Raw genomic sequence first — 22,195 nt, forward strand, 5'->3', positions numbered from 1 at the left:
CAGCAGGAAACCAACACAAACATCAGATACTTTCCAAGATTTAAAACCAGTTGAATGGTTTCACTTTTGCGTGTACAGGCTGATGTAGATTCATGCAGATGTCTGTGTTTTGATAAAAATAAGTGAGAGTATGTATGCAATAATATCTTTTTTTTTTGCCTATTGGCTTATTTTTCAGAAAATATTCATTTTATGCTGCTGGTATAAAAACCTTTTTATTAAAAAGAATTCAGCAGGCCTGAGCTTTTCCCTCCAAAGCCATACCCTGCTGGGAAGGCATGCTGCAGGCTTCTTGTTAGCCATCACGGTACTCGAGAATGACTTAGTAGTGCACAGTTTTCTTTGACTGGTATCAGTGTTAACGCATCTTCTGTTCTAGTGGATGTAAGAAAAAAAAGTAATTAAAAAGGACTTTAGCTTAATACGCAAAGTAGGTACATTTTTAAGTGGTCGGGAGCTGCACTGTCCCATCTTTTTTCTCTCTTACCTGTTCATAACTGATGTGGGGGTTTTGCCGTTACTTAAGGATGCCTTGTTGGTTTGTCCCTCACTTTACTCAGTCTCCTCAGTGTTTCCCCCTTTCATGTCACTTACATGAAGAAGTTCAAAGGAAGACTCTAAAGCTTACCGAGTTAAGTTAAACCAGGTCCATTTTTCTCACAGACTGCCTTTTATTGTGCTCTCTTGAATTACATTTGAGGTTGGTGTGCTTGCCAGTTAGTCTCAAGACACATACAGGATCTGTTAACACACAACTTTCTAAGTATGGTGTCCCCTATGTTCTTGGTTTTGATATACAAAATAATTATTGGCGTGCTAGCTTTTCTTCAGAAATAAGGGACTGTTGCACAACATGATGGAACCTTCAAAGAGGACTGAAAGCAGTTCACTTTAGTGTTCTGGCATCCCTTTATATGTGAATCTTTGTTTAAAAAATCAGAAGCAATAGTGTAAGGTAACCTTAAATTTGAATTTCATAGTGTTCTACTAGGGCATTATCGCTTACATACACAGCACAGCTTTCTCCGTAACTGCTGTGTAGAAACCGACAACAACAGAATGGAGAAATCTGTTTAAAAATGTCTTATACATACTTGATGTATCTTGGGTTTTGCTTCATATCTAGCTATTTCAAAAAAGAAGGTATGTCGGCTTTAGGAAATTTTGGTCACATTAGTGAATGATATATGATTCTTGAAGTTCAGGCATGTTAAATCTTAATTATGAGAAGTTCAGTGACCTTTTCAAAATATCCCTTATACACTTACCTTGTTCTTTTGTTACAAAGATTACTCTTTTTTGTCAGGAAGTTGATGCAGTTATTACATCTGAGAAAAATAAAGCTGATGAATGGGTAGAAGGTAGATTTTACTGACCGTTTTAAAATTTACTTCTATCAGATAAACTCCTGGAACAAAAGACTGGTTTAAGATCTCTTCTGAGCATTGTAAAATGCTAGATTAGGTTCAGGTTAGATTTTACTGTTGTTCTTGACTTTATCAGTCACCTTTAAGCTTTAACAAATTTAGGATAGTAATTCATCATCTATTTTAATTAGAAACAAAGTATTTAGAATATGCTACTCTAAACCGATTACTTTATGATGGAATTAGGACTGCAAATAGTGATTATAGTAGTGCAGTACATTGGTTTTCTATTATTTCTTGACTAGATAGCAGTAGTAGAAAACTTCATTGAAATGTATAATTCACTTAGTATTCTTGCTTCAAACTACGCAGATTTTCTCAAGGCACTGAAATGGATCTAAACAAACATAATATGGATTGATGAATTAGTGTTTAACACAGTAAAAAGCACAGGTTTTTTTAGGGGGTCAGGTAATACATGATTTCCTAATAAATACTTTTCATGCAGTTGTCACTATACAACAAGTGTAATTATACCTTATTAAATCAATTAGTAAATGTTGGACTGACTTTTTCTGCCCAATCACAAGATGTTTGACAGTGCTTAAGAACTGTCTGCAAGTAACCTGCATATGAATTCTGCTTGCATTTGGTATCATTTAATACTGTAGCAATGTCCACTTTGCTTTTTGATTTGGTGTGATAAGACTAGAGGTTATATCTGTAGTTATTTTCTGAATTCTTCAATATTTGATTTCTAATAAATCTGTGCCTCCCTGTAGCACAGGCCGATTTGATTAAAAGTCAGGCTTCATATGGGCAGCATTTAATTAAATTCTCGAAGTGGAAGAAATGAGAGTAAAATACAAATATCTAAGAACGTCACTTACGTCCTCTGAGTCAATAACAAACTAAACTAAAGGTTACATAATGGAAAAAACAATTGGGCATAATTACTCGTCATGTTAACATAGGCAAGAATGATAGTGTATACAGGTAGTCGTGAGTAAAATGCAGTAATTTGACTATTGACAGATTCAGAGTCCTTGTACTTCAAATTAAAATTAAGCTTCTTGTTTTCTTTTTTTTTCTTTAGATGCATAGTGATTGTTTCCTGTAAAATATAATGGGAAATCTAGTTATTTAAGCACGTAGTGATGTCCCAAAATCTTTAGCTGCCTGCCTGCAGGAAATTTCAAGACATACAAACATTTTAAGATGTATATGCAAGCAAACGAAGCATTGGAGATTGTGAAAGGCTTAAAAGGAGCTAGCCCGTGGCTCGTTGAATTTGTCACTGTAGAGACACGGGGACTACAGGAGGTGGACTGCTGATCTGTCAGGATAAAGTGAGGCTGCACAGCAGCCCGTAAATACCCGAGGCTGAGAAAGTTTGACTAGAGCACTACCAAAATTAGTGAGAAAGATGCTAGTGCACTTTTGCTTGTTTTTGTCAAGTTGAGGGGTTTTGGTTTGGGGTTTTTTTGTTGGTGTTTCTCATTTTTTGGTGGGGATTTTTTTGTGTTTTTTTTTTTGTTTTTAATAGGATGAAATAGACCATTTGCTAAGAAAATTGGGAGAGAAATTTGAAAAAAAAACATAAACAACACAACTGAATGTTGCATTTTTTATTTTATTTTTTTTAAAAAAAAAATTGTATTTCGCTAGCTCAGGGTTTAGACAGGAATTCTGGCAGCCCTACTAAAATTTTTGCCAGTTTCATTTCTGGAAAGATTTGAGAAATAGGAGAGGATTTTGTAATACATGTGGATTAAGATAATGCAGAAGACAGAAAGAGGGGGAAGGAAACTATTTTACACCAATTAGCAGTTTCAATGACATTCAAGAGATTAAATGCTCCTTTTGTGTTTATTTCATCTAAGGCACCATAGTGTTAAGTTCCTCACTATTAAAAATTCTATGCTTATTTCTTGATTTATATTACTAGAGGAGAAAAATTTGAGCACCATAGTCAGGAATGATGGCTTGATGAACAACTAGATAAATGGGGGTTTTATCCTTTTTCAAGGCTTGTGAAGTGCATAAGTGGTTATATACATTAATATTTTAGAAGTTTTTCTTGGGTCTTAAGCCTGTTAATTTCTTTGGAAGTACTGTACTGTCTTTGGGTATTTTTTAAAGATAATAACTATGAACACCCAAATTACAGTTGCTGTGTTTTCTAAGATCAGTATAACTGAATCTGCTGTAATAATGAAAACAAATTTCTAGATTCCCTTCTGTTTTTCTTGATGCTGAATTACTGAATTCTGACATTTCAGTTTTTGGGATGCTTAGCTCGTTTCTTGACCCAGGTTTTACTTTAAAAAAAAAACATTATAGTCCCCAATGTGTTTCATCTGTGGCATTTAACACTGATTTTCCTGTGTGGTACGCATGGTAAGTAGGAAACTCTGGGAGATATATTGAAGGTATTGCAGAAGTAGTGAATTTGGAGATCCACATTATGCTTATAAATGAAGAACACACATACCAGCGTATTGGGGCTGAAGTATAGATGAGCTGCCTTCAAAATCACTGGCTTAGATTTTGTCAAGTCCCGTGTATCAGTTACATAAGGCACCGGGGTTGATCAGGTCACCGTGACATTTGATCTGCTTGAAACATCGTAGAATCGTAGAGCAATCTGGGCTGGAAGGGAGCTGTAATGGTCATCTAGTCCAACCCCCATGTACTCGCTTGCAGGTATGGGATGATCGTGAAAATGAATCCAGTGACACCAACAGTAACTTTGGGCACTGAACCTGGCAGTCAAAATAGAAGTGAGTTAGGGCTCCTTCTACAGCGAGTGGAGAGAGACGGACACAGTCCTCACAGTGTGATTAACTGCAAGATGAACATCTGAGAAAAGGTTGGGGAGGGATATTTACATTTTCTTCTTTTATTCCTTTCCCTCTTTTTTTCCCCCCTGGATGAGAATAGGTTATGTAGAAGCTACATGCATAGAGGGAGATCATCCCTAAGGTCTAATTATAGTACTGTGTACTCTTCTGCTGTGTCAGGTGTGTGGTCCAGTGTTTTGGGACACTTTTCAATGATAGCTCTCTGCTGTGTTTCCCATTGTACTATACACATGTAGTTTCTTCAGTGTGCATAGAGGAATTAAGAAGGTATCCCATACAAAGAAATACATATTATTCAAGATTAGGTAAAATACTTGGAATGAAGCTGCTTTTGTTTTGTTGGTACCAAAACAACATTCACTGATCCTACTGTCACTTGGACTTTGTCAGGCCTTGCTGTCCGAATGTGGTAATGCTCCCCATACTTGCATTTTCCTTTCTCTCCTGCTTGCTTTGTTTTCCTCTTCCTTTGGTTTTCCCTTTTCCCTCCCTCCCTCCAAAGCTTTAATAATACAGCCATCACTCAGAAATTGTCTTCTAATTTGAAAAAAATTCTAACTGGAAAAAAAAAAGACAAAAGCAAATGTTGAAAACTAACCATCAGCTGCTAAGAATAGCTAATTAGTACTGAGTTACGTAAGTTTGGGGGGAGGGTGTTGGTTTGGATTTATCTATCTATCTATCTATATTTATTTATTTATTTGAAGAAAAAAGTATTTTAGATGTGAGGAGAGAAAAACACCCTACAGATTCTTAGACACAAAGATGTGAATACGCAAGTCAACCTTATTTTAAGTCTGTGTATTCAGTGCTGCCTAAAAATAGCAAAGCTGGAATAGCTCTTGATTATCTTCACTTGATGCCCTTATTAACGTAAATAAATATCTGAGGGGTGGGTGTCAAGAGGAAGGAGACAATCTCTTCTCAGTGGTGCACAGCTTTAGAAAAAAGTTTAAGTTAGAACATGGGAAGTTCCACCTCAACATGAGGAGAACCTTTTTTACTGTGAGGGTGACGGAACCCTGGCACAGGCTGCCCAGAGAGATTGTGAAGTCTCCTTCTCTGGAGACTTTCAAAACCCGAGTGGACGTGTTACTGTGTGGCTGCCCTAGGTGATCCTGCTCTGGGAGGGGGGTTGGACTTAGATGATCTCTAGAGGTCCCTTCCAACCTCCAACATTCTATGATTCTATGATGCTTCAAGCACTGCCAGGTTGACTGCATTGAACAGTGAAACATCTTGGTTTGTCTTTGCCAGGAAGACGATCTTAGGATTTAAAGCACTGTTAATTTGTGCTGCGCTGGAATAAATTTTTAGTGTGATGTTAACAGTCCCTAAAAGGATTCAGATCATGCTCTTCCTCAAGAGTAGCAGAAGCTGTCATAGGAGGCTGCACTGCATGATTCCTGTAGTAAGCACTGGATCCTTTATACTGAATCACTTAAAGTTATCATCTTCTTGTGTGAAAAACCTCTCACGGTATAAAAGGCATGGAAAATTAGGTCCAAAAATGCAGTTGTGTAACTTCATGGAGTAACTGGCTAATTCAAGGACTTGCAATTTACTGTCGTGTCCCTTGTGTCATCTCAAGAGTGGCAGATCGCTGGTAAACATTTGTCTTCATCTTTCTTACAGATTTCTTTCAGTTTCAGTGTCTGTTCCCTGTCCTAGAAAGAGGCACAAATTAAGAATGAATTTCCCTAAATAGCTGTAAAAGGCAAATAAATGGCAAATCATTTGTTTCTTTTTTAAGAGTAAGATTGTTGGACGTAAGAGAGTTCTGAAATTCACCTACCCATCTGTTTTCTTTGGATGCCATGCCCAGCAATTGTGTTTGAATATACTTTCAAAGAAGAATAAAAAAATGTATTGGTAAAAGCTCTGCATAAAATCCTTTAGATAACTTCATTTTATTAGATTACTATTTCCATTTAGGAAATAGAACAACCTGCCTTTGTGGGTCTTACTGGGCTGCTTGAAAAGACTGCTAGGCACCAGGTTTTTGATGAAATTTATTCATAGATAATTGCTAGACTTTTTCATTATATAAGTTGAGAACAAAAATAATCTTTGTAAGTTTATGTTTTTAGTAACTCCTCTAATTTGTATCAGGATTTGGTACATTAGAAAATAGATATCTTCACATGGAAAATGTGTAAGGAGTTGGTTTTTTTCTAAAAGATCTTTACTGTTTGTGTTACTACATAATTCAGAAAAAAATGCTTGGAAAAAATTTCTTAAATCCTCATAAATAGTCTTTGCCAAGATAATTAGAATTAAACAGTCCTAAATACTACTGCCCTTCGATAGCCACGTTTCTTGGATCCTGAATGACATCCCATTCATCTATATGTGGTTCAGGCATTTAAATCTTGTATTTTACAGTCTCTGTGTGGTTTACGTGTCATAAATCATATAAGCTAAAGCTGACTAAAGAATTTACTGTTTAAAATTAGTTTTAAATTCTTAGTTCTGTGCTTGCACTTTTTAATGGCATTTTCTACTGTACTGCTACTGTCATCAGTCTTTTCTGTACCACTGGAACAGCTGATATTTGCTAGAAGTTGTAAAACATTTTCTGAGCAACTTTTCTACTTGTGTACTCTTTTTTTTTCCCCTTTCACATTTTTCTGGAATGTTTTCAAATTCCTCCACTAGTGTTACCTCCCAGTTGTATATTTTAAAATGTCTTGAACAATTGTCCTGCAATACAATGATCTTGTTATAGTGCACGGAGCAACAGACAATCCCTCTCCTATGGAAGCTGTAGTTAGTAAATGTTAGTTACTTTACCTTTCTGTTGTGCACTTCAAATTCAGCTGTTTTAACAGACTGTCACCAGATTAGCCAGAGACACTTCTATTCTTCACAGTCTAAGAATAAATTATTATTACAGTATGATTTCTTTTGTTGCCTGTTCGTTGGACCACCACATTCATTATGTGTCTTAAACTGTCAGAGGAGAATTTTTTCTGTATAAGATCTTGAAAGCTACTGCTGCATAGTAAGTAGGTGCCACATCACGAGCTCACACTGAGATTTCTTTGCTTTCATTGGCCATGACCAAATTCTAAGCAAGTTTTGAAAGGTTTATTTTTGAAGGCACTTTTCACACCCAACTTTTGTCATCTTTCCGAGTAATTTGCTTCCACTTTGCATACTGAAGACTGAGTGTTTTAAGAACTGTATGCTTTGATTTGCTCAGATACTCATCTGTGCATTCTGAAAAGGAAGATTGTGTCTAATACTCTTACTGCACTCCACTATTTACTGTTGGAAGTAGACATTTATAGGGTTACTCTAAGGTTCACTTGTATATAGTATAGTTACTGTATTCTTAAATATGCAAACCTTGAAAATGGACATATTGCAGTGAATACAGTAACCTTCTGATTGTTACCTTAAAGTATTCTTTTATTCTGTCTATGCATACCTGTGTATATAAATTCTTTTAAATTAGCATCATCCCCCTTCTTATTCTTCAAGGAGGGATTTTTAGATAGATACATTCCAAAACCATGTTCTTGACGCGTATCATGCATGTGGAGGTTGTGTTCTGAGCCTTCAATGGCTCGCATATATTTTCTTTTTTGAGAAAGAGGACCGAAAGTAAAACTTCTAATTTTGCTCCTTTTGAAATTTTAGCTACTATTAGTGTTAGAATACATGGAACACTTGTATCATTCTCACTGTCTCTGGACACTGCTGTAAGGATGGCTTATTTATTTGAAAGCTCTGTTTACTTTCAGAGAGACTTAATGGCTTTTTCACTGTCTTCCAGGTTCTCATATTAACTAATATCATGCTGGGTATTTATCTCTTTGGATCCTAATTATTTTCTGTTATCCTCAACATGGAGTGGAGTTCAATTAAATGATCATTTTGGAACGCAGAAAGACAATTACATTTGAAGTAATTATTTTGGATCATGTTGGAGACACCAGCCACCCTTAAAACAAAAAAAAATATGAACACTGTTGGAGGAAGTCTTTGACATAAATGAAAATATGCTCTTCATTCAATATATTGCCCCATTTCCGTAAGTTATAAAGTTGTACATGTTGTAGTATATGTGACAAATTGGTCGCAGATTTTTACCAGTCCCAGCATTCTTATTCCCAGAGTATGCTCTGGGAGAGCATATTAGTTAAGAATGTTCCATTTCCATCCCCTTCCCTTCCCCAAAAACCAGCCTAATCTTCCTTAGAGAAGTAAAGCATCTAGAAAATGTTTTGCCTATTTTTGTGCATTTATGTAGTTTTAATAAAATACACATTTTTCTTTAACATGTATTTTCATGAAGACTAATGTCACAGGTGCTGGGTAAGTGCACAAGTCAGGACTTGTGCTTGCTTGGTAAAATGAACCTAAATAGTGTTATGTAAGTGCTGGTGCACTGTGTGCAGTTGTTTTTTTTGAATGCTCACACTTCTGTAGTGACTGAAATTATTTAACAGTTTTTCTTGATTTCTCAGCTCTAGCTAATACAGCATTTCATCCTACATTTGGATGTGCTTGGTTTCGCATTGAGCTATGCATACTGAAATTTTAATAATTTGAGGATGATTATATACAAGTTCTGCTTCCTTTTTTTTGTTTCAGCAGAACTGCAAGATGCAATTGCAGGCTGAAATGCACAATTCTGTATCCTGTGGCAGCATTTTGTATATTTGTGGAGCATGCTGCTCCTTCAAGTGTCCTGAGTTTTGTTCCTTGTCATTTTTTCTGAACTTCTGCTGTCTTTCGGGAGTTACATCTTCCTGCTTCCATTAATTTGGTCTGGGCAACAAGATTCTAACTTGCTTTTGATGTAAGCAGTAAGGGAAAGTTTTAATTGCAGTTTAAGAACAAACTGCTACTTTTGAGAAAAAGTTAAAACTTTCCCTGATAAATAGAGTTTTTAGGGCTGTGAGAAACCTATGAAAAAGTATCAAGCTGATATTCTTTGGCTTACTTACATTTTCTTCTTAATTACATTTTTTTTTGTAGCATTTCTTTATTTTTAAAATGGTTTTGTATTTTACATGCCATGATGGGCTTGGCAGAAAACTTCCTCCAAAAACTGAAGTCTCAAGCTGAAGACTGGAAATTACAGTAACACTGAGATTGAGATTGATAGCAGACTTCACTATTCGTGAATTCCTTTTTTAAAACAAACAAACAAAAAGAAATAAAATGAGTTCTACCTCTGAGCTGGACCATTTTTTTTAAGGAAACTGAAGAAAAGGAATCATTCACTAATGCAATCTTTTAGTTTGATGTTTGGAATTTTTTCTTGAGGAGGATTGTTCCCGATCAGGGATGTTGATGAGGGGATGTATGTAAGAAATTCAGTATCTGACCTAATAAAATTTCTCTCCTGGACTGTAGAGAAAGCTCATCTGATCTAACAAAATCATGAGCTTTTGGAAAATGGAAATGGCTCATAGAAGTTTGTTGCAAGCTTACTCAGGCTACTAATCTACAAAAGCAGAATGAATTACTTCTCCAGTGGATTTTCTTTATTTGACCTTCTTAGCAATATCTTTTGAGCCAATAAAATGCAAATTGCTTAAGGCAAAAGGGGATCTTCTTTAATCTCACTTACTCTAGCAGTTACAGGAGATTGGGTGTTTTCTTGATTCATGGGAGAAAGAGTTTTCTAATGACTAAAAATACCAAATTCCCATTTCTAGCCTATAAGTGTATTGTATCTGTTTATTTTTTTGCATATCTGTGATACCATAAAGCACTTAGATTTTATTGCCTAGATTTTTCTGGCAAGTTACAAGATCATTTGGGGACTGCCGCATCTGTGACTAGATATGAGTGCATTTTATTTAAAATAAGCGTTGAGGTCTTCCTTCCTTAACGCCTGTTCCTTACAATTTCTGAAAAGTGGCCTGTATAAACTTGAGTCTCCTGGATTGCATGTCATTCAGGGCTTGATATTCAGGAAAATTACTCCTGCTAATAGCCTGCATGTTCTTTGTTCTTCATACTTCCACAAGCAAGAGAGAAATGTTTATGAGAAGCTCTAAACTCTTCTGTGCTTCATCATTCCTTGTTTGTCAGAGAAGTTGTATTTTTCCCCACTGTTGGTAACCCTTCTACAGATCGAAAAAACTTTGCTTGCTGTAATCTCCAAAACCTACGTTAGTGAATTAAATGAGTCATTAAACTCATAGAATCATAGAACAATTCAGGTTGGAAAAGAGCCTTGGGATCATCAAGTTCAACCATTAACCCTACACTATAAGTTCACCCCTAAACCATATCACCCAGCACCTCATCTGAACGACACTTAAACACATCCAGGGATGGCGACTCAACCACCTCCATCCCTGGAGGATAACGCAGGTTATGTTTAATGTAGTCTAAGACTGAATTACCATTGCAGAGAGCAGTCTCCTTTCCTATACTTGCACGTTTCTTCTGCATCCCTTGTTTCTCATCATCAGCAATCAGGCAAGAACACGGTTGCTTTTCCCAGTGCATCACGCAAAACTGAATTGCCATGACCATGTATTTCTTGGTACTGACATGGTAACCATGAGAAGAAACCATCGCAAGGGACTGAGAGAACCAAAATGTCCATTTTAGTGGCAGCATGATCATAAACTGATAGAAGCAATCAAAATGTAAAGCTGCTCCCTGTTTTGTTTTGGAGGTTTTTTTTGTCCTAGATGTACATGTACATATGGAACAGCTGTACATAGAAATACGTAGTGAAGTCATGTTTGGCATACATGTGGTTAAACATTTTATAAATGCTCCTACAAGAGGAAACGGGTATTTCCTTCTACTTTTTTAGTATATAGGGAACCTGTATTGTGCTCGTAGTAATAATTGCTTGGTCTATCTTTAAATTTGAAATTTAATCTGTGATCTAACTTGGTTCTGCTGTTAGCTGATTTGCATGAGATAGGTGCCTGAATGATAACTTGAGTCATACGTCTCTGGCTTGTGGCAGGCTGAAAACAAAACAGTTTCTACAGCTCACTTGAAAAATGGGTCTGTCTAAGGGTGTCTAAGAATAAAAAGTAGTTATTTGAAGAGGCCTAAGAGATCTCCTTTTATCTTTCCAGATTGTTTCTTCAGCTTTTCATCTCAGATGCTATGTGAAGTGTACTGCGATAATTTACAAGGGAATTTAAGCTTTCTTATAAAGCACTCTGTTTTGACAGGTCTTTTGACATAGTGTGGGACTGAGCTCCTTCTTAATCTCCATCTGTACTGACTTGCTGAGAACGAGACAAAAGATAAACCAGTAGCATGTAGTTTGGTGCTTGAACATTTGAGACAATGCTACAGTTTTTTTTCCACTTGTATAGGAAATCAAGGGCAAATACAGGAGTTACAAAACACACTCTTAAACGAATGTTCTACAGTGCCAACTAAATGACAATGAAAGAGAATGCTTATCACCCGTGAATAAATTCTCCTTTTTCTCTTAAAAATTTAAAATTGTGTTTATAATCCAAACGGAAGGTCTTCTGGGGATAGAGGGGGAAATCCCTTAAATCACTGTATGTAAATGCCTTGATATATGACTGGATCATACAAAGTAACTTGCTAAGCTCAAGCTCTTTAGTTGTCAGCCTTCTTTGCCAGCGGTCTTTGTAGCAAACAGATCGGAAGATTTAGAACTTAATAAAGCAAGTTCTGCAATAATTGTCTTACAGCATAATGCTCTGTGGAGAGGAGCATGAAGTTATGTAAGCTTATTTGACTCTGTCTAAACAGACAAAGATCCTGATGACCTTTAAGACTGATAATACGATGGCTGGGGTGGGTAGCACTTTCTTGCATTATTGCAAGCATGCTGGTCATGCCTTAAGTAAAAATTATAATTTATTATAAGGAAATAAGCGTGCTCAGAATTGAATTTGTGTTACAGTTTTGTTCTCTTTGCAGCCTACAGCTTGCAGTAGCTGATTGCTGGCTTGTGCCGTTGTCATGAGCCGGTTCCTTTCTGTTGATACTTTCAAGTCTGTGTTGGATTCTTTCTTTGGGTTTTGTTTTTTTTAGTCATAATTTTGACACACCACACACATATACCTTGGGAAGGTCTTCAGAGTGCTATCTTTAACCTCTTCATTTGTCTCTTTAGTCAAATATGGAAATGGCTTGATAAGAGCTATACTGCTTGTGCATTAGCAAACTCAGAGTAGGATTGGTGGCAGCCCATCAGATCAGTAGCTTGAATGTAAGAGCCTGTTGTACATTTTCATTACAAACATAAAATTAAAATAGAATATCCTTGGGCATGTATAAACTTGCGCCAAGGGAAGGATAGTCAAAACTAGTAATGTGCATATTATTGATTGTTGATCACAAAAAGCAGATGTGATAACATGAGTGTGAGTTTACTAAAATGGGAAGACTTTTGTGAGGAACTAGCTGGCAGCAGAAGGAAATCCCTACCACTCTTCCAGTGATTGAAAAGGATTTTCAGTATTTCTTGACTTACGGTTGTAACATTGTATCCAGATGAGTCTTCTGTTGACTTGGTAGATCTGCCTTGTTTCTAATGTTGTTTAATTTTTTCTCATTTCTTCTACCCAGCTTCTGCAGCCTGATTGTCTTAATAGTTGGAACATTACATACTAAGAGATTCAATACTCCATTTGACATTTCCCATATTATAATATTTACCTTTTTTTTTTTTACTGTTCCCTAAATTTCCATCCTGTCTTTAAAATCTGGACTACAGGAACCTCCTATTTGTGATACTGTGTTTTGAAATGAAATACTTTGTTAATATTCATGTGTTTTTCTTTCTCATCACATCAAAGTACTTGAAGTACAGAACAGTAATGATACAATATGTGAATAAAAAATATTGTTATGAAGATAGTATGGTTTCCAGTTTGAGGCAGTTTATTTTTGTGTTATGCTGTAGGTCTGTCAAATGGTTTTGGAGATGGAAGTAAAGAGAGAGCATTAGACGATACTCCAGGAAGAAAAGTTGAACCTCGTCGCCGCTGTGCATCAGAATCCAGTATTTCATCTAGTAACAGTCTTTTGTGTAACTCAAGGTAAAACTGTAAATCTGAAATATAAATTTGAGACTGAATTACCAGTTTTCTATGCTGCTTGTGACCCACATAGGAAGACTGCATAAATTTGAGGAAAAAAAGAGTACATTTCAGTTTTCTCAGTTTCATGTCAAATCAGAGTCACCTTTCAGGATTGCTGGTATTCTTTTGTGGAATCCCAGCTAGAGCACATCTGGGCAGTTACATACTTGACTATGCTTGTCATGTCCTGTATAGATACATATACATGTTTGGGCATATAGCATCTTGGTTTTGTTATCTTCCTAATCCTGAATGCTAAAAATGGGTGTATTCATTCTGGGGGAGGGGAGAAGAGAAGCAATTTCCAGAGCAGAGTCTTGTACGCAGGGAAGATAAATCAAGTAGCTGTGGGACTGTAGGTTGTCAGTCTGTGGTTTTGATTGCTAGCTGGTTACTACAGTGATGATAGTACCTGTATACCAGCTGTTAACCTTCTCTTTGTAAAGTCTGTCGTTAAAGATAGGACTGCCAGAATGGTCACTTCTGCCACCATTGATAAGTATTTCTTCATCGCCCATGGTGCACATCTTATAAAAGCTCATTGATCTCTGCATAAAGTTAGCTGTCTCCAGTCATGGGCTATGAGGATGGTGTATACAGGAGTATAGGGTAAATCTGTTAAGAGAAAAAAAAGAAGACTTTATTCCTGTGTTCAAGATTGATATTAAACTGTCTAAGGGAATTATGTTAATGCATTTGAGTCGAACAGGCTTTCAGAAACGAAAAGAGTTTAATATTGCATCTCTTGCAAATGTGATTTATTGAGGATTTGATTTAGAATAATTGCTGTTCAGATTCTATGTTCTCTTAAGTAAGCATGCAGAGGATTTCCTATTTTGTGTGTAGGTATTTCACAATCAAAGGATTTGAATTTGCAGTGAAAAATGAAAGTAATTGCTTCTTGTGTAGCAGAACTGTTGGAGCAGAGGGAACATATTTTCTTTGGCCTGTGTCCGCTGTGACACTGGAGACAAAGCAGCTTCTCTCATTTGTACATGTATAACCTGTAGAGCAGTTGAGGTGCAGTTGCATACTGTTTGTCTTTTGCTGATAACTAGGCTATAATCTGAGTTTTTTGCTTTTGCTCTGTTGTTTGTGTTTGTTACATGAAATTTGTTAGAGCTTACTGCTCTGCTTTTCATGTGTACTGATGAATTTTAAATTCTTCTTCAAAGTCTGAATTTATACTGAATGATGTTCACTATCAAGTAATGGTTTTAATATTAATGCTTTTTGTAGTTTCAGCCTGCCAAAGTGTGGTAAAGGTAAACCTGCACTTATACGAAGGCACACGCTGGAAGACCGAAGTGAGTTGATATCATGCATTGAAAATGGAAACTATGCCAAAGCAGCAAGAATTGCAGCTGGTAACTATAAATAATTTATTCTTAATAATATTGTGTAACTAGAATAATACCCATTTGTTCGAGAGATTCTAGCTTTCTTACTTTTACTGCTGAAATACATTAAGCGTTCTGAAAGTAGTGTTAATAAGCATTGCAGAAACTGGTGGTTTCTGCTATTCACTCTTTAAGGACTTCGAAGAGAAAATAATGATTTTGGTTTTATGATTAATAAATGGTATTTGAAGTGATCAAGCTTCTCTAGTAATACAACAAAACTTGGCCTGAAGTACTATTTGTGGTTCTGTCAGTACTTCTTTTTGTTGAGCCTTCTGGTTTAGGTTTTAATTCTCATACACTGTTCTGCATAAGTGTGACCGATGGGTAAGCAGACATGGTCTGCTCTGATTTAGCAAAAATTTTAAAATTGAAAAGAACTGGAAATTTCTAGGGATGCAGATGATGGTAAGTTACAAAATTTTAGGGAAATAACTGTTCTATGGATACATTTTCCACCTGTTTCAGTATTTTAATTGTGTTATGAGATGCAGGTGGGTCATCTCTTCTGTAAGTAGAACCGTGGTTGTGTAATGCAGGGCTCCCACGCTGAGGTTGGGCATCAGTCTGGCAGTGTCTGGCTGCCCTGTCTTTAGCTTCTGACCTTAGAACTCTTCCTCCTTCATCCTGGGTGTTCCTTGTCCAGGACTCGTATGTGATGTTATAGTGCTTTTATCTGACTCTCTGCCTTAGTCTGTTCTTTCCTCCTCATATGATGAATTTTGTTTTTCTTCCATGCAGCTAATCTCCTTCCACCTACTGCTTCATTACTCTCAGGGTTTAGTATATATTATCTCTGTGGTAACCTCTTAGAGAGGACTTGACTTCTTCTCTTTGCTTTTCTTGTTCTGTCCTGGGTAGTCTTGTACTTAACACTTTCCATTTAGAATTCCTATACCTGTTTTTTAAAGACTCTCCTTGATCTCTTAATTCTGTCTCTCTTCTAACATTTAGCAGCATTACTTTGTATTCATACTATATATTCTGCCTAATTTGAGCTCTTTTGGCTGCCTTCTGCACCGTTACTTCAGCAAATAAGAAGAGGAAGTAAGTTGGAGTGAAATGAAAACTCCTGCTTATGTTCTGTGTGTAACTAGAACTTTACCATTATTTATTTTTATTAATAAAATCTCAGATTTTACAAAGAAGCTTAAGGAAAGGGTTCTTCGTTCTTGGCAAAATACCTCAAACAGTTCTGTTTCACAGAGTATATATGCTTTAGAAACAAACACAGTGCTTGCAGTTACACTGTCTTTAGTTCCAAGGAATATCTTGTTTCTATTTACAAGGTGCTGTCGCAGAACCTATGGTGTGGCATGTTGCAATCCTGCAGTTATGATGGGATGCAGTTTTACTTTGATTAATGAATGTAATCATTGTGTAGTACATACACACTGAAACACATTGTTCCAGACTCAGTCGATGTTACAAGAGTGCTGCCAAAGTCACAAAGCCAAGGGTGGAGGTTCAGTCGTGCCGTTCTCTGTGAAACTGCTGCCACGTTCAGCAGTTTTGGCTTGTGAGATTGAGATGTGCATTAGAACCAGGTCCACTCTGTACTGGACTTGGTAAGACTATTGTGGAGAAAGTTATTCTATACTGAAACACTAAGATTATATTGAGATAAAGTGCAAAAAATGAACAAAAGTTTCGGAAGTCACTTAGAATTCTGTCTAGCTTGGACTTGCAGGCTTAATAGGGTTTTCAAATAAAATTATCTGCATGTAATAGCTTGTGTGCATGAGCACTGGAAGATGAATAGACACGTGCTAAGAGTGGGTTTTGTTAATAGCTGCTGTATACCAGTTTCTAGGTCTTGGATTCCTTTATATAGGGTCAAGAAGTTGCTGTGCCGAAGTGGCAGCGTGCTCTGCCTGTCCCTCCTGAGCCTTGCCCAGCCCTTGTGCTCCACTGTCCCTTGTTCCCTGATCCAACGTGTGTATCTAGCTCTCTTCTTCCTGGGCTCTCTCACACTTTTTGTCCCAGTTTTCAATTCTTTGTCCCCATCTTTGATCCACCTTCTTGTCAGTTTGTGGTGTTGGTTTGTTTTTTTTTTCCCCCGAGTAAATCTTGGTAATGGTATTTTTTTTCAGCAGTGTCTAAATTCTGTCTTTCACTTCAGTCATATCAGTTTGGTGAGCGAGAGTGGGCAGGGAGCAGCTTGTAAGGGAGCATTTTGCTGCTTTTGAGTCAAATAGTTTTCCCTTCTGCATGATCTTCAGAAGGTAACACTGGCAGCAAAAAGTTACACAGTAAAAAGTCTTGATTTATCATTTATGCTAAAGAATGATCTCTCTGCGCTGCAGATCCCAGAGCTACCTCTTGCATGGCAGTAGTTTTGGAGCTTGAATATGCCCAGTGTCAGTGGATTTGTCTGCAGATTTAGGTATTAAAATAAAAATTTCCCCATGTATTTTTTTAAAGAAGGAAATAAAACCACTATGTGTTAGTAATCTGGTCATCTTTCAGCAAAATAGACTCTCCAGTTTGTGGGCAAATTTTCTGGTTTAAAAAAAAATTGAAGTTCTTTGATCTGGTTTTGAAGACAAAGTTACTTAATGTTTTGAGGCTTGTGATGCTGTCAGTTAATGGGTGTTCTGCTCAGCTTCTCACTGAAAGTTAAACACATTGAGTCTGTTAAGAAAATGAGACTGAAAAGAACACCAGTTGCTTTAAAAATACTGTAAGAAGGAAAAAATCTGTAAGGGGAAGAAAAGTATAATGAGACATTTTTACCCTAAGCTATGCAGGATTTTAAGTCTGGCTTGTGGTATTTCAGTACTGTCAGTCTTCAGCTAGTGAAGAGCACTGTTATTTAAAATCTTTAGCAGTATGTTGTCCTGACTGCTAACTTAAATTTATTGTCTCTCATAGCTTGAGGAAATAAAGGGAGTTTTATGTTGTAAAAGAACACTGGTAACCATATGGGCTAGTATAGTAACCACCTGTCACCACATGGAATAAATTTTCACTAGGAAGAATTCTGAGACACTGTATACACTCGAGAAGTCTCTGAGGGAATCTGGCTGCATGCATCCTGTCAGATTGTGTATAATGATCTACTCAGCGTTAAAATACCATTTTCTTTGTTTCAAAATAACTGCAGCTGAGAATAGTGTAGGTTTCCGCCTCCTCCTTTCTTTCTTTCTTTCTTTCTTTCTTGCTTTCTTTCTTGCTTGCTTTCTTGCTTGCTTTCTTGCTGTTTTCTTCTGAGATACTACCAGAATGATTAATCTGGATTTAACATGTCTTTCCAGTATTTTGTGCATTCTCTCTACTATTAGTATAAGAATGCCTGAATGTATTACACTTGTGTATGTGTTTATAAAGCATAAGAATATTGCTATGTCTTTTAATTAGAAAGTGAAGAATATCCTAGAGTGACCTCTTTCAAAATATACAGAAAGGAACAGACAAATAAACTTGTCCATAGACTTAGTAACTCTTTTTCTAATGTTGTGTGTTCAGTAGGAAATAGTGTAAATAACAGAAATTTTTTTAGCGGTTTTGTGTAATGGAATTCACTAATTAAAGATCTCACCTGTAAAGCTGACTTGGATTGATGGTAAAGATCCCTCTTTTCTTTAGGAGACTTGTTCAGGGTCTTAACGACACTAGAAAAATTGCATTTGTTTCTCTTTCTCCTATGATACACATACCTATAATAAAACCTACACCAACTTTAGGCTTCAAAAAGCATTTAATATCTTCGTTAGGCTGTGGTGGCAAGTAGTCGTGAAGTATTACATTATAATGACTGATGCTACATAATCATGAATTCCTCAAGTAAGATTTCCCAACAACGTATTTTCTTGAAATGTCAATACAATTCTAGATTAAAAATAGATTACAATTGAGTGAATTAAGCTGAAAATTGACTTAGAATATATTATGGAGAATGATAGACTAATTTTTTTTTTCCTCTGCTATTTCTACTCTTACAAGGTCTGAAACCACTTTTTACCAGTACTTTTTTGTGATGCTGAGAGAACACGTGTATCTGCATGCCACATTTCATTATAAATAAACATTGCCCATTTTAAATTGGAACAGACTGGGAATAATTGAGGGATAAATTGTGTTTTGGCAAGTAGAGAGCTACTTCTATTGAGTATTGCCTTACTGCTAAAAAAAGTGCGACTGCAACCTCTGAACTGTATTTTGGTACCATGTTTCCTGATACATCTTTACAGCTTGTGACCTTTCATGACCCTCAGTTCCATCTTGAGGGGATAATTCACTATCTTCTGCCCAGTCTCTTGACCATATGTCCTTGTGTGTATCCTTGTGAGGGGCCAACTGCAGTTCTGATTGACTGAAAGGCTTAAACCTGTCTCTTATTTCAATGCAGTGAGGAGCAACAGAGAAGAAAAGGAGAATTCTGGTAGAAGTACACAGTTACATAAACTCAATTTAGCGTTAGGCTGCCTCTGGAAAAGGGAGAAAACATTACTGCAGCTGCTTCCTTGAACCCTGTTGGTCTTCTTGAACTTTACTGCAGGAAAGGGTTGGCAGAGAGACCAAAAGAGCGGATTATAAATAAGTAAATAAACAGAAATTAAAATGCAGTTTAGAACTCAAGCATAAGAATAGAAAGGTATACCAGACAGGCATTAAGTTGTCAGGTGCTAATCCAACATGGATATCCAACACTTTGGAAGTGAACCATGCAACTTACATCTTCAGTACCATCACCTCTTTGATTGTCACTGTAGTTTCAAAAGAAACAGGTTATTTGAAGCGCCATAATTTTGTGGGCATTTTGGACCTTTGTCAAAGGAAAAGCATTATAAGGATTTGGCAAACAGTTACTTTCTGGGAATTAAGGGTTGTGAAGATACGCTGATTGTAAAAGTGTATAAAAACTTGTTCTTTATCTGTAGGCTTGGATTAAAGTACTGGTATAATTTAAAGAGCTGTTTTACAAACACTGCCTGCTTTTTATTGGTATGTGCATGAAAGGTGGAACTGGTATTGTAATGATCATGAGATATTGATGAGGAAACAAACTGAAGTTTTGTCTGAGGTTTCATTCTTTAATGTTTTAATCTTGTATTTAATTGTGATTTGTTTTTAGAAGTTGGGCATAGCAGTATGTGGATTTCAACTGATGCTGCAACATCTGTTCTTGAGCCTCTAAAAGTAGTATGGGCCAAATGCAGTGGATATCCTTCTTACCCAGCTCTGGTAAGTGCACAGCTTCCAATCTGCACGCTAGTGATACTGTTTCTGGTCTGAAAGTACCGATGCATGAACTTAAGGTAATTGATAAGTTCCCACTCAGGTTGACTAAAGGAAGATTATCCTGTCTCCTTTACCAGACATCCAGTTTGTAGAATCATTATGATATATGAGGTTGAATCTCTTCTGCCTTGCCAATCTTTTGAGATGTGCAATTACTGCTGTGGTTGAACCCAGCTGGCAGCTAAGCCCCACTCAGCCACTCATGCACATGTCCCCCCCCCCTTGCATGGAGAAGAGAATCAAAAGAGTAAAATTGAGAAAACTTATGAGTTGAGTTTAATAGGCAAAGCAAAAGCACACAACCAAAGCAAAACAAGGAGTTCATTCACTACTTCCCACAGGCAGGCAGGTGTTTTGTCATCTCCAGGACAGTAGGGCTCATCACCTGTAACGGTGACTTGGGAAGACAAATGCCATCACTCTGAACATGCCCCCTTCTTCCTTCTCCCCCAGTTTTGTTACTGAGCATCGTGTCATATGGTGCAGAATATGCCTCAAGTCAGTCGGGCTCAGCTGTCCTGGCTGTGCCTCCTCCCAGCTTCATGTGCACTCCCAGCTACTCCCTTGTGGGGTGAGGAGCAGAAAAGGGCTCAACTCTGTGTGAGCGCTGCTCAGCAATAGCAAAAACATCCCTATGGTACCAACACACAAATCCAAACCATAGCCACATACAAACTACTATGAAGAAAATTAAGTTGGTCCCAACCAGAACCAGTACACCTATCTCGGTAGTCTTTGTTTGTGCAATATTTCTTATTGTTTAAAGGATCAGCTGAATGAGCACTTGTTATTGCTGGAACATAAGGTACTTTGATGCAAAATGAGCATAAAAATACTGATTCTGCTGTTCATTTAAGAAATAAAAAACCTGGTAGAGTTTTGAATGATGTACTGCAAACTTAAAGCTGTTGTGCCCGTGTTACTTTAGAAGTACACGCAATTCTACTTAGATGAAAGCTCACAGAAAAAATATTGACACAGTATGTGGCTTCAGGCATTTGGGATTATAGAAACAGTTCGTATGCTATGGCTTGATTTATATAGAAGATTGGACAATCGTGACTTTTAATATATGTGTGAACATCCATAAATCCACGGGCCCTGATGGGATACACCCACGGGTGCTGAGGGAGCTGGCAGGAGTCATTGCTAGGCCACTCTCCATCATCTTTGTAAGTTGTGGGCAACAGGTGAGGTTCTTGAGGACTGGAGGAAAGCAAATATCACTCCAGTCTATAAGAAGGGCAGGAAGGATGACGCAGGTAGCTACAGATCGATCAGCCTCACCTCCATCCCTGGAAAGGTGATGGAACAACTTATCCTTGGCACTGTCTCAAGTCATATCAAGGAAAAGAAGGTCATTAGAAGCAGTCAACATGGTTTCTCATTCTGAAACCTGTCACTATGCAAAGTTGTACTAAGTGAAATTCAGATGTGACTTTAAGAAGAACCAATACAAGTGAAAGATACTCGAAATAGAGTTTATTTCAGTTAAGTGTACCACTGGGCCTCCACTACACCTGTTCAGCTTCGGTCTAGAAGTTACATAAGTGTGTAACACAAAGCCAGTTTATATGTAGTGGCTGTTAAGTTGGCGATTATTTTCCCATTAACTTTATTTGTAATACCTCCTTAAAATATACAATGTAGTTTCAAAAATTAGGAACTGTCCTTTCTTCTCTTTTACAGATTATTGACCCTAAGATGCCTCGTGTTGCTGGCCATCACAACGGTGTTACTATACCAGTGCCACCTCTGGATGTACTGAAAATTGGAGAACAAATGCAGACCAAATCAGACGAGAAACTATTCTTAGTACTATTTTTTGACAATAAAAGGAGTTGGTATGTTACTGAAATGTATTGTTTGATGCAGCGACTTCAAATGTTAAAAGGCTGTGCCTGTAGCCTTAAAGAAAATTGAAACATAATCTTTCCTTAGATGTTTTTACTATGGAAGTATCAACTGTAATATTAAAATTTCATATTTGAGTCTATTCTTGGACCAAGGCATATGATCACTGGAAGATACCTTTAATGGTCAATTTGGAAGAAAATTACATAAGTTGTTACATAGTGTTTTGGTTCAATTTACAAGCTGCTTTCATTTATTGACCTGATAAAATTTCTTCTTTGACTAAACACATTTTTTTAAAGGTAGTAGTCCTTCAGCCTTCATCAGCAATCTCATTGGAAGTTCTTAGCCCTTTCTAAATTTTTGCATTAAACTTTCCTTATTTCCATTTCTTTCAGTATCAG

The 22,195-nt window shown here is 36.9% G+C and overlaps 1 protein-coding gene across 1 annotated transcript in view; it reads left to right on the plus strand.

The window, feature by feature from the left end:
* Positions 1-22,195, plus strand: part of BRD1 (bromodomain containing 1) — a gene marked incomplete at its 5' end in the record, with an annotated part of 38,025 nt that overhangs the window by 11,649 nt on the left and 4,181 nt on the right. Inside the window, 4 exons of the mRNA XM_009871632.1 lie at positions 13,116-13,251; positions 14,533-14,660; positions 19,771-19,880; positions 21,627-21,781. Coding sequence (XP_009869934.1) covers positions 13,116-13,251; positions 14,533-14,660; positions 19,771-19,880; positions 21,627-21,781 — 529 coding nt within the window. The remainder of the gene's footprint in view (positions 1-13,115; positions 13,252-14,532; positions 14,661-19,770; positions 19,881-21,626; positions 21,782-22,195) is intronic.

This window comes from Apaloderma vittatum, unplaced genomic scaffold (genome assembly GCF_000703405.1).
Source record: "Apaloderma vittatum isolate BGI_N311 unplaced genomic scaffold, ASM70340v1 scaffold1306, whole genome shotgun sequence".
NCBI lineage: Eukaryota > Metazoa > Chordata > Aves > Trogoniformes > Trogonidae > Apaloderma > Apaloderma vittatum.